General features: G+C 33.2%; 1 protein-coding gene across 2 annotated transcripts in view; it reads right to left on the bottom strand.

The window, feature by feature from the left end:
* Window positions 1-13,360, bottom strand: part of LOC140432800 (uncharacterized) — a 214,381-nt gene that overhangs the window by 156,085 nt on the left and 44,936 nt on the right. For both annotated transcript variants that reach the window (XM_072520913.1, XM_072520914.1), the window contains exons 4-7: window positions 11,208-11,262; window positions 6,393-6,466; window positions 5,281-5,499; window positions 4,311-4,444 (exon numbers count right to left, since the gene is read on the bottom strand). In XM_072520913.1, coding sequence (XP_072377014.1) covers window positions 4,311-4,444; window positions 5,281-5,499; window positions 6,393-6,466; window positions 11,208-11,262 — 482 coding nt within the window. The remainder of the gene's footprint in view (window positions 1-4,310; window positions 4,445-5,280; window positions 5,500-6,392; window positions 6,467-11,207; window positions 11,263-13,360) is intronic.

Here is a 13,360-nt window from a genome sequence, read left to right as displayed (position 1 = left end):
GCCAAAGTTAGGGCCAGCAAAACATCATCTGCAGTTGGACCATTCGGACTAGGGAACCGGAACGATCAGGGAGATACATTGGAGATTTTTGCGGAATCAAATCAATTAGTAATATTAGAGTATAAGAAGTATAAGAACAGCTGTACATATGTCAAAACATACCCGGGAGCAGGCATAAATTCTGATCATGTACCAGTTGTAGGTAATTTCAAAGACAGAATGAAGAAGGTTACAAGTAAGTCAATGAAGAAGTATGATGTTAGAAAACTGAAAGATCCCAATGTGCGACTGAAGGTGAGTAAAAACCTGCAGAAATGCAGGAACTATACAGGAAAGTCTGACCATCATACGAGAAACAGTGAGAAAAATAAAAGACACCTGAAGAAAGATACAGAGAAAATCTCCAAGAATATAATAGGAATATCATCGTCAGAAGTAAGATAAGAGAAACAAAAACAGAACAATGTCAAGAAATAGAGGAGTATCAGAGTCGATATGATAACTTTAATGTCCATCGAAAAGTGAAGGAAATAGCTGGAAAGTTCCAAAAACGCAACAGCAGCAAAATAACAGATGCTGAAGGTAATCTTATCATAACCGAAGAAGATAAAAAGAATGTATGAGAAGAATACTTGGAGAAACTTTTCCACGACCTTAGAACAATACAAGAATCCACCATTGAAGAAAATTCAGGTCACGAAATCCTACCAGAAGAAATAACGGCAGCCGTCAGACAAATGAAGGCACCAGGACTTGATAAAATTCCTGCAGAACTGCTGAAGCTATTAGATGCAGAACAAATAAAAATAATAACTGAAATATTTAATGAAATATACAAGACAGAAAAATACCGGTAGAGTGGCTCAAATCGGAGTTCCTACCATTGCCCAAAAAACCAGGAGCAAAAGTTTGTGAAGACTATAGGACCATTAGCCTAATGAGCCATCTGCTGAAGCTGTTTTTAAAAGTCATCCACAAAAGAATTTACCGGAAATGCGAGGAACAAATTGCACCCAATCAGTTTGGATTTGTGAACGCCGTTGGTACGAGGGAAGCTTTATTTAGCGTGCAGGTATTGTTTCAGAAATGTAGAGATGTCAGCTGTGATGTTTTTGCTGAAGAGGACAGGGATTGACGGAGGAGACCTAAAAATAATAGCTAACCTGTAGTGGAATCAATCAGCGGTGCTCCGAATAGATGGAGAATATACAGATCAGGTCAAAAGGGGTGAGACAGGGTAATTTCACCACTGACATTCAATCTGTACTCGAAGCACATTTTTGAAGAGACTTTAAAAGATATTGCTGAAGGCATCTCAATAAATGGAGATAATACAAGTGTTTTCCAATACCATAGAAGGGCTGCAAAACTTATTGAACAAAATAACGGAAACGGATTTATTCATTTAATATTTAAGCAGAAGACCTTCTCTTCTTCTTTTAGTACCCTGTCCGATTATCAAACGTTGGCGATCCTATTGGCAATAATAACTTTGTTTACGGCAACTCGAAACAGCTTAGCAGAGGTCTCTAGATACCACTCTCGGAGGTTTCGAAGCTAGGATGTTCTTCTTCGATCTGGGCCTCTTCTTCCGGCGATCTTGCTCTGGATTATGAGATATAGAAGGTTATACCTCTCTGGATGTCTCATTACATGGCCGAAATATTATAACTTTTGAATTTTTATTGTTTTTGTTATTTCTGTGCTCTTTTTCATTCGTGTACTATTTTTTCTATTTTTTCATTTGTTATTCGATCAACCCAAGCAATATTCGTCAGTAAAGCCACATTTCACAGGCCTCAAGTTTTTTCATTAGCGTTGCTGAAAGAGTCCAGCTCTCCATATCATGCAGCAATGTGGAGAATATGTAGCAGCGTATTAATCTTATTTTAAGGTGTAATGTAATATCTCTATTAAACAGAATTTTTTTTGGTTTATAGAAGGAAGCTCTGGCTTTTTCAATGCGAATTTTAATGTCTTTGCTTATCGTTTTTGCTTCGGTTATCGTTAACATTAGTGCCCAAATAGGTGAATATTGTGGTTTGTTTTTAAGTATATTTCATACGCTCTGATGTTCATTGGTTGTAACTCTGTTTTGCTGACAACCATAAGTTTTGTCTTAGAAGTGTTAAGCTTTAGCTCATATTCAACACATGTTTAGGTCACTAAAAGACGAAGATAAACAAAAAGATTATACATAGCCGATGTAACAATACGGAATAATTTCACAAAAAGCAATGAGCATGTAACATTTTTTTTTATAGTTAATATATTAAATTATTTCTAATCCCTTTACCTCCCTTGCTGATACGCCCATGATCGTATTCGCAAATAGGTTGTTAAATTTTATTGGAAACTACCGAAATATTACGGAAGAATCTACCTACTTATTTAAAGACGTCGATTTGGTTAATCCTTAGTTAATCTCTTTCCAGTTTCGCATCTGTTCCTTTTGATAGATTTGTTAAATATCGTCGAAAGCACGTCTATAGTAATTTTCTGTAAAAACCTAATTCCGAAGATTTTATTTTCGTCACGTTCCAAGTTACTAGTACCGTATTTACCTCGAACTTTCCGATAGTCGTTAGAACTTCACCTTCTTATAAATGGATACTGTCCTATCATTTTTAAGTGGGAGATATCCCTTCTTTTTTTGGTGGAAGTTTGTGAAATTTTGAGAGAGGAACTTTACTTCTAGTTGGGCGATCTTAGAGGAAAGACGCTCGTTACCTTACCGTCTCTGTGCATTTTCTTTCTAAGTGTGTATACACTTATATATTTGAGTTCTTTTAATCTAATATCATATTAGATTAAATATTGGTATAAAGTACCTTTTAATTTAAATAACTTCAGTGCTTGATACACGTATAGTATATAGCTTCAGTGCAGTATAGCAGTCATCGAGAATTACTGTAAGTTAGCATAATCATAGTATCTTCAATTATCTGGGCGAATAATACGGTATGGTTATGGTATCATATTATCTTCAATTATCTGGGCGAATCTACGTTCATCCATGTCTTCACCTGTAGTTAAGAGTAACTAACGATTTTTGCATTCAATTTAAATAACATTCAATATTTTCTTACGAACTTTCCATCAGCTACTAAGAAATTCTAAATTACGAACATTTTATTCTCCGTTAATCATTAAACAACAGTGCGAACAGATAATTAACTTAACCAGTGCGGGTTGGTTAAATTTTTATTTCTGTAATCTTGTCGTATTCTTTGAATTTAACTTTAATTAACTTTGTGATATTTATTATTCATTTTTTATTTAGTATACTCAGTATCTCGAGATATGCCCATTAAACAGCAAAGAGAGACTTTCTTTAATCAACTTTAGTAGAATATGTTTATATAGCATCAGACTCTTCGCTGATAATTTAATTTATGTATGATTCCATTATGTTGTATTTGTAAAGATATTTATCAATCATAATACTGTTTATTTGTTATATGTATACCACCATTAATAATTGATGGTGTATTTTTATTACTTGAGTGTACATTCAGCCGCCTACATCATTGTGTTGTTAAATATATTGTTTTTGTTTTATGTATGAATTTTATTTGTTGACTCCTAACAAGTTTCCTGATAACATAATAACTCTGAATATTTGCTTATTATATTAAATTATCATTATACCTTCGACCAGAAGAAAGATCAGGCTGATTAAGTTTCGTAGGTAAGTAGGTGGACGGAGTCCACCTAATATATTTATTATTTGTTTATATAGTGTGTTGACCAAATTTATTTAATAATTAACTGTTGGTATCTTTCCTTGGATTTGGTCTCAGAACCAAAATATTTTTCCTTATCTTTTTTCTTTTCTAAGGTTTCCTAATTTTCTCCTTAAACCCCAAAAAAATTAAGTGGCGCTTCCTATCTTATCTTATCTTTGGTAATTTTACCCATCTATCCTTTTGTTTGTTTCGGTATCTTTTCTAATACGACTTATCCTGTCATATCTTTACTTATTTCGTCCGTTGAACCCATTCACGGTTCCAAAAGCTAGTTTCGAACCCACGACTCGCTCTCCACCAACCATCTGGCTGCCGTCCGCAGTGTCTCCATTGGTGACCTTTCTAGCACCATCCAAAAAAGGTTTCCGAGGTTACAAGCATAGAGTACTGGTACTCCATTGTATTAATAAATAACAATTGAGTATTCAAAAACTGTCAAAAATTAGAAGTATTTACAAACAAGAAATAAATTAACTAAACGACACATTAACAACAATATTGAAGAAACTAGAAGAGGCTTATACCAGATGTTGAGTAAATAGTTCAGCAATTTATACTTACGGATGCACGATGTCATGTTCGTGAAGGTGTTTCAAAGCCGATGTTAATTGATGACACCACAACAGTGGATAATCCGTCGAAAGAAATTGCTCGGCATTGGCCTTCTGCGATTTCAAGTAAACCTTTAAATCACCCTAAAAACAAAAAAAAAATATATTAAAGTTACAGTATAGTTACTACCATTACTCGATAGTGTTAAAGGTAACTATTACCGTTATATAGTGTTTGGAAAGGTATTTTGTGCTTACGTAAATATTTTATTTTTATTATTTTTAATATAATCTGACATTATTTATTTTATTGTTTATTATATATATATATATATATATATAAATTTCTCACGTCAAAATTGGTACTTCCTACATACTTTATAAGAGCACGCAAAGTTTTTTGGCTATTTCCACGGATTCCGTTTAAATACTGTATCAGCCCCTCAGTCTTTGCGCAGGGAATTCGAGACACTAATTTTTTAGTTTACATTTCGCAAAAGAAACGCATTTCTTTAGTTCCTGCTACGAATCCAGTCATTTTTTTTACAACAAAGGGTAAGTGGTGTCATTTAAATTAGTTCTTTGTGCTGATAATTGTACTGACTTGTGCCAATTCACTATTCTTATATTTACCGCATTATTTTTTACTGCTTTAATTAATTAGCTAGCTAATTTTATATTTCCTAAATAAACACCAATAACAGTGACAAATGCCATGCACTGACATTTATGATTTAAGAGGGGTGTAAAGCTAGTTCGCGTCCGTAGTAGAATACTACACGTGCACTCTGGGTAATGTTAAATGAACTAGAACAATATGCCTCCAACTAACAATTTAAATGGACCTTCTCAGGACCAAGCGGCAAAAGGACTCAGACCAAGCATCCGAATCTGCCTTTTAAATACATGTAAAAGGTATTAGTAGAAGTAAATGTGAGTACCTATATAATATAGCTCTATATAATAAAAAAACATCTTACTTGAGGACAATATTCTTGTAGCAATAAATAGGGTACTGTTTCTAAAGACTTTCCAACTAGAGACAAAATATTAGCATGAGCGCCCGTTCTGTAGATGGCAGCATTTTGTAAAAATAATATTTTCTCTTTTTGACTAGAGGTCGTATCTAAGATTCTAACAACTACTGGTGACCACGATTGTCCTTTATTGTCTACATCTTGTACGGCCCCCTCAACCACCTGAAACGTAAAGGTATTTCGTTAATGACATAATAACATTAATCTTAAATAGTCAACATATATATAACTACGCTAGAAGTAAAACAGACATATAAGTGAAGTTTGACAGGGGGAGAAAATATCTACAAATTTAAACATCTTGCAAAACGCTTTCTAACCTCATCAGTGATCACAAGCATATGGAATTACCAACACCATCGTTACAATATCCCTACGACTAAGTCAAATCTAATTTGTCTTTCATTCTTTGTCCCTTTTTTTTTTGAAGAGCACTAAATTGACACCGTATTATTCGTATTTTAATCTTTTGGTACCATTGGATACAGCTGGCAAAATAAGACCAGATAAGGGGAACATGTCTGGTCTATTTTCTTCGTATGGCGCTAGATGGCGTATCGTATTTTCACTAAAATAACCACAAACGTCACTATAACATTATTTTTCAACCGAAACGAAAGTTTTTAAATAGTCTATACTCCTGAATAAGCTGTAAATGTTGTCTTTTTACTTTAAATTTTATTTTAAAATGTTTTAAAATATTAACCCTCCGGTTTTACAGTATATTCATTTCATTCATATGAAACTTCTGTATAAATTTCAGTCATTATATAACTCAACTCAGCTAGTTTCATTGTTACTATAATTGTAACAAATTAACAGAAACAAGCTTGTCTCTTCATCTGTTTGTTTGGTGGCACGTAATGCAGAAGAGCTCGAATCCTCTAATCTTTCTTTAAAATAGGTTCTCTAAAATATCTATTATTCCACCACTGAATATTACATATAATTCTCTTCGATTACATATAATTCTCTTTGTGCCAACTATTAGCGTTTTTTATTTTACCATTTTAATCTACTAGTATATTTATAGAATAGCATAGAATAAAAATTACCTTCCCAAACCATCCTGATCCCAATTCTTTGATATATTTCAACCTGGTTCTAGGAAAATCTTTTTCGTCTGGACCTAGAAAAAGAAATATATGTATAATAACGAGAACATTTAATAGAGGAAGATATTATATACAATTGGTACAATATAACGATGCACTTCATCCGCGATATAGAAAGTGACGTCACATGATACCAACACAAAATATTTAAGTTGTAGGTATGTTACTTTTTAGACTCTTTTAGCCAAGTATTTGTAGATTTCTATTAATGTAAACACCGTAACTTGTTTCATTTAATTTGTCTAAGTGGATTATAAAGCGTTTTTATGAAGCACACTTGTCCGGATCACACTTTAACTACGAGAAAAGCATAAATTGGTAACACTTATTTGACAGTTGCGGTGTTGACATATTTGTTGTTATTATTTACTACTAATTAAACTATGTTCTTTTTAGAACAAAATTAGTGTAATTTAATTCCAAAATGTCACATAAGAAGTTAAATAGTCGTTGTAAATAGCTTATTTGATTCATTATTTTGAACAGGAATATGATAATAATGGCCCCATTCTATCCTTGACTGCTGTTAGGGAAGTATATAATGTATTTTTTATATTGTTGTGTTTCATTTTATCAATCAAAGAATAAAATTTTTATTTTGTTATAGAACGCGGGCACATAAATTTGCAACGCCCTGTACATCGATTTGTAAATATTTGTTATAAGTTAGTTTTAAGCAGTGCGTTTATCCATGAGTTTTACCTTGAAGGACTGAAAAACATGAGTAAATACTTAAATGTGAATAGACAATTGTTTCCCGATATTTGTTCATTTTCAAAGAAAGTTGTTTAGAAGCGATACTTGGGTTTTTCTGATGTAAAATAAGAGGAGGGATATAAGAATTTTCTAATTGGTTAGAGAGTTTGGAATGGGGATGAAAGGGAGTGAATGTTTTGAAAGTTTATAGTAGAAAAGATTATTATGTGATGGTCATCCGAAAGAACCAGTTGAAGTTTTGTGTAGTTAGTTAAGAAGCAAGTGCTAGTGGTGTTAACAGTCAGAAGTGGGTGGCTGAAAGGTGGAACGAGAGATAGGTCAAAGTTGAGAAGTCGAATACCTCCTTGATTCTATAAAGTCCAAGTGAGTAAGTCACAAGAACTATAACTATTAAAAATATTTGCGACACCAGGTAAAAAAAAAATACTTGGGTCTCAGGAAATTGTTGGTATATGAAAGAGAGGACAGAATTTTGGAGTTTGTTGAACGAGTACTGGTAAAAGAGGCCTGCTCGTGTTTTGGAGAAAGAGTTGCTGGTATGCTGATAGGTTGATATTTAGAACGGAGAAGGCTTTGAATGGTAGCCTAACATAATCAACCAGGGGAAGCTGTTTCGGTCGAAAGGAGACATCGTCGTGTGTGAATTAAAAGGTCAGTCAATAATTTTTTGTGACAGAATTATTTTGTACGTTTCAAATAAAAGACTCTATACCATCAGAAGATCAAAAATTATCGCTATTTTAAAATACCATAAATTTTATAACAGTTTAAAAAAATACTAATTTAAGTTTTCTGATTCACATTGCAAATATCATAAAGTTTTTTTAACGTCAAAGGATAATATTAATAATATTGCTTAATAAATTTAAAAAGTTTCTTTTTATAATATTCAGAATTTTATTTTTTTTGAGTACACAAACATATGAACAAAGATTCCAATATTTCAAAATTTTCATAGGAAGTGTAATTATTTTACGAATATCCAAATTTCTTGTTTATGTTGTTTTATCAATGTTATAAAAAAACAAACCGATAAATATTTGGCAAATTAAAATTAATTTATGTGGTACCATTTTCATTGGGACAGTTAAGACCATGGAATTTATTTGATAAATTTTCATATTCTTTCTTTTGATAATAAAAGATATTTGAATTTGTTTATTTATGTTATTTCTATTTATTTCCTTTTCCTATTGTATCCCGATAAGGAACAATAAAGAGATACTGGAGGCCACGAGAAAAGATAAGTATAACCTAAGCTGATTTATTTTTTTTGTATAATAAAATGACACCCTGAGATTGTTTCTTTTTTATGTTTGATTTGCGACACTTAGATAATTAATTAAAGTAATTAAATAAATAAAAAGTTAATATAAAAGTAAGAAAAAGTAGATCATCGTAAAATGGCGGACCAACGTGTGGCATGAAAGTATCTCTAGTTGTGAATTTGAAAGGATAGGAGACGGAAAAACAGGTGATTGAAAATTTATTTGCCCGTCGGAAAAGGTTGATATATTTGAAAGTTTATGAAATATATTTTTTTTATTTATTTTTCTCTAGGTACAATTTTCACATATTTACTTTATTTTTGATTGATTTGAATTTTGATAATTTAAAAAAAAATTGTGTGATAAATTTATTGTATTTGGGGAGAGAAAAATTTTCGTCTCTGCATCATACAAGGTATTTTCGAATTTCTTATCAGGCGGGGATAAAATTTAACTACATGTCGATCACCAGAAGCAAAAGCAAAGAAAATTTAACAAAAAAAATCATGAAAACGGAAAAACACTACCTATCAGGTATGGAAAAATTGTTACAAATGATGATGCACAAAATGGATGAAAATCAGCAAGAAAATAACAGAAAAATGGATGAAAATCAGCAAAAAAATAACAGAAAAATGGATGAAAATGGAAATGCGTCTGGACAAATATGAAAAGGAAGTAAAATGTTAGGAAAGAAATGGCAGAGCAAGATAAGAAATTAATGAAGAAATTAGAAAATTTAGAAAATAAAATAGACAAAAATAAACAAAATTTGAAAATGCTCTTCAAGAAGACAAGAAAAAGATAGAAGAAAGATGCCGAAATAATGAAAAACGAATTGATGATATCAGAAAACAACGAGAGACGGGAGACAGGAGAGAAATACTCGTCCAAAGTTCCGGTGATATAAAAATACAGTTTAGCGGGGACGTAAAAAAGTTACACCCAGTAATATTCATAAATAATTTAAAAAGAAAATACAATACATCGGTAACTTTGAAACAGCAAAAGAAACGATAAAGAACCATCTTAAAGATGAGGCGAGTTTATGGTTTGACAGCAAGGAAGAAGAATTTGACAATTGGCATAAATTCGAACAAAGTTTTTGAGTTATTTCTGGGGGAAAATACAACAGCTAGAAATAAACAAAGAGTTGCAAAATGGGAAATACCATGATAGAATGGGTATTTCAGAAAAAACATACGCAGTAGAAAATTATTGACAAAGCGAAAATCAAGACTATAGAGATAAAGGACAAAACTTTAGGAGAGATTACTTACACAAAAAGGGAATTTATTCCCAGAAGGGAAAACGAAAATAGAGACAACGGAAGAGGAAATTATGAACAAAGAAATCGGCAATGGAACGAGGACAGATATCGAGAAAACCAGAATAGAAATAACACTCGCACATATTATCAAGTAAACAGAAATAATAGTAGACGAAATAAACAGGAAAATCGTGGAAACCGATACGGGTCCGACAGACCAAGAGAAAATAGAAGAGATATACACAACACGCAAATAGAACAATATGAAGACGAAAGACAGAGCGACGGAAGAAGGAACACAGAAGATCAACAAGCGTCTTTTCACGAAGGCGCTCACTAGATACAAAAAAAAAACAAACAGGAATTTTTTGTCACCCGAAGGAATTTATTAAATTGGCAGGAAATAATGATAAAAGAATTAGGTTGGGATAAAATGAGAACAAGAGAAAAATTTTTGTTGTCGAGAGAAAATATTTTTTGTTGCACTTATAAAAAAAAATTGTATCTCAAAACAATGCGGGAATTTTGTTGTGTTTCATTTTATCAATCAAAGATAGAATAAAAATTTCAGATCATAGTAATATGTTTGTCGACATCATCATCCAACCTTCATTTATCACGTCCACTGCTAGACATAGGCATCCCTTAAACTCCTATTCTTTACGATTTTGTGCTCTTTGTTGCCAATTTTTGGTAATACGCCTGATGTCATCAGCCCAACGTGTAAGTGGTCTTCCTCTACTACGTTTGTCTGCTCGTGGCCTCCAATTTTTAATTTTGCTCGTCCGTTGTGAGTCGTGCATTCGCGCTACATGGCCTGCCCAATTCCATTTCAGTTCCGCTATGCGTTCTTCAATACAACATTGATCCACAACATCAGCAATACTCGTCATTCTTTGCAGATCTTCATTTCTTATTCGGTCCCGCAACGTCACTCCCAGCATAAACCGTTCCATTCGTCTCTGTGCCACTCCCAATTTCGAAGCGGTAGTCTTGGTTATAGTCATAGTTTTCGCCGCATAGGTCATGATCGGTAATATTTTTCTTTTAAGACTAATTGGTATGTTGGACCTAAGTATGTCTAGCAGTTTTCCTAGAACGCAAGGTTGCCCACGCTAAATTAACTCGTCTTTGGATTTCGCATGTTTGGTTAAAAAGTCTTTGAAGTTATGTAAGTACTTAATTGAAAGACAGCAGGATAGCAATCTTTAAGTGGTCAGCAGTTTTTCCTGACTTAACCCCAATTGCAAACATATGAAAGTCAAATTATAACGGTTCAGCTTCTCCAACCACATCAAATTTTTGATAGTCATGAAAACTTGGTGTTAAATACAGACACGTTTACGTATCAGCAGGTAAGATTAGCATTGTTGTAAAAATGTAAAAATAGAGTGAACTTTTGCCTATATAAAATAATTAATTGGTCATTAAATAGTTCGTAACCTCTACATACACTCAGGAAATACTACAATAATTAGCAATGTCTTTAAGAATACTTACCAAACCAACTGCTGATGTCATAACTATTTGCTAAAGAATCTTCAACAGCTTTTGTCTAAAATAAAATATTTATTAGCTCATTTTACCTGTGCCTATATTAGTTATTAAATATGTACAAATATGGATCATAAACAAAAACGAGCAAAATAAGATAGATGTGGTTAAAAAGCTTTAGATTTGAAATATATTAAAAAAAAAAGAATAGGAGAAATGTCAAGGTTTAACCCGTTCAATCTGTAGATGGTTAATTATTGAATATTATAACTATTCTACCGCCAACGTTCGCCGCCGGCTTGCCTTCACTCTGCATGCCTTCACTCCCACCGGCCAGCTGCCATTACTATGTATGTGAGCTGGAGATGGAATATCGGGAACGATATAAAACGCCGTCCACCACAACAGAGAACTGAGTTCAGATCGGAGTACTGATCTGATAAGAACTCCAACTCCATGCCTTTGAGTCTTGATCCAAAGGAAGGCGCAAAATAACGAAAATACTAAACGAAAACAAAACAATCAACGAATTACTGAATTATTGTGGAGCAGCAATGACAGAACAATTAACAACATTAATTAATAAAATTACAAAACACAATAAACTACCGGAAGAATGGAGAACGAACGAACTAATTCTACTATTCAAAAAAGGAGACAAAAAACAGCCAGAAAACTACAGAGGTATAAATTTACAAATACTAATAAATCAGAGAATAGGTTTAGCAAATGAACAACAGAGTTTTAGTAGTGGAAGATCGTGTACAGATGCAATATTCATTATAAAGGAAATTACTAAGAAATCACTAGAGTATAAAAGACTAGCATTTATGTGTCTGATTGACCTAAAGAAAGCGTTTGACAGAGTAAGACCCAAAGATGTAATCCATCTTCTGTATAATAGAGAAGTTCCCCTAAATATTATAAAAACTATCGAAAACATCTACCAAAACAACAAAATGGAAATCAGAATAGATTTACAACTTATAGAACCTATAGAAATAGGCAGCGGAATAAAACAAGGGGACCCATTGGACTCCATGCTCTTCAATTTAATCATGGATGAAATCATCAAAAGCGTTAACAAAGAAAGAGGATACAAAATGGGAAACAAAGAAATAAAAATACTCTTATGCAGACGACGCAATATTGATAGCCCAAGATGAACATAGTCTGCAAAGACTGGTCCACAAATTTAACATAAGAACAAAAGAATTTAATGTGATAATCTTATCTCAGAAAACTACAACAATAGTAGTCAGCAAAGAACCAACTAGATGTAAAATAGAAATTGATGACATCAGTATTGAACAAGTAATGGAAATAAAATACCTGGGAATTGCACTGTCCAGCTATGGAGATCTGGACAAAGAAGTGAGAGATCAAGTACAAAAAGCAAATAGGCTGGCAGGATGCCTTAATAACACTATATGGCGAAACAGACACATTAACCTTGAGATGAAGACAAGAATTTATAAAGCCGGTGTAAGATCAATAATGGCATATGCCTCAGAAACAAGACCCGACACAGCCACAATGCAAAGCTACTGAAAACGGTAAAAATGAGAGTACTGAAAAGAATTACAGAAAATACGCTGAGAAATCGAAAGAGAAGTGAATACATTAGAAGAAAATGTAAGGTACAGTGTATAAATGAATGGACATAAAATTGAAAAAAAGAATGGAACAACCACATAAGCAGAATGGAGGAGACCCGTGTCGTCAAAATAGCAAGAGAAGAAGAAGATATATAAAAATCATCTCCAGCGCTTAGGCCAATTTTTGAAGGAATGTCCGTCCAACAAACAACGGCCAATAAACAGAATTATCTATTGTCCCAATGAGGTTCAAGATCGTAAAACGTATCCCGAAAAATCGCAGTTTGGTGTGGATTTTTAGCTAGCGGCGTTATAACGTTGGCAAGGCCACTATCACATCAGTGCGAGAGCTACAGGTCGAGGGTTAGAAATTTCTTTTGGTCTGAATTCTGTACGAGTGATTTAGGGGCATGGTCATCACGTGGAGGTTATGTGAACTAGCCACCGACATTATGCGATTTGACCCCGTTAGACTTTTTCTTGTGGGGTTTCTTAAAGTCTCAGGTCTATGAGAATAAGCCGCAAACTACAGCGGCCCTCAAAACCAAGATAATCCATGCC

This window comes from Diabrotica undecimpunctata, chromosome 1 (assembly GCF_040954645.1).
Source record: "Diabrotica undecimpunctata isolate CICGRU chromosome 1, icDiaUnde3, whole genome shotgun sequence".
Lineage (NCBI taxonomy): Eukaryota > Metazoa > Arthropoda > Insecta > Coleoptera > Chrysomelidae > Diabrotica > Diabrotica undecimpunctata.
This window is presented reverse-complemented; position numbering and strand designations above follow the sequence as displayed.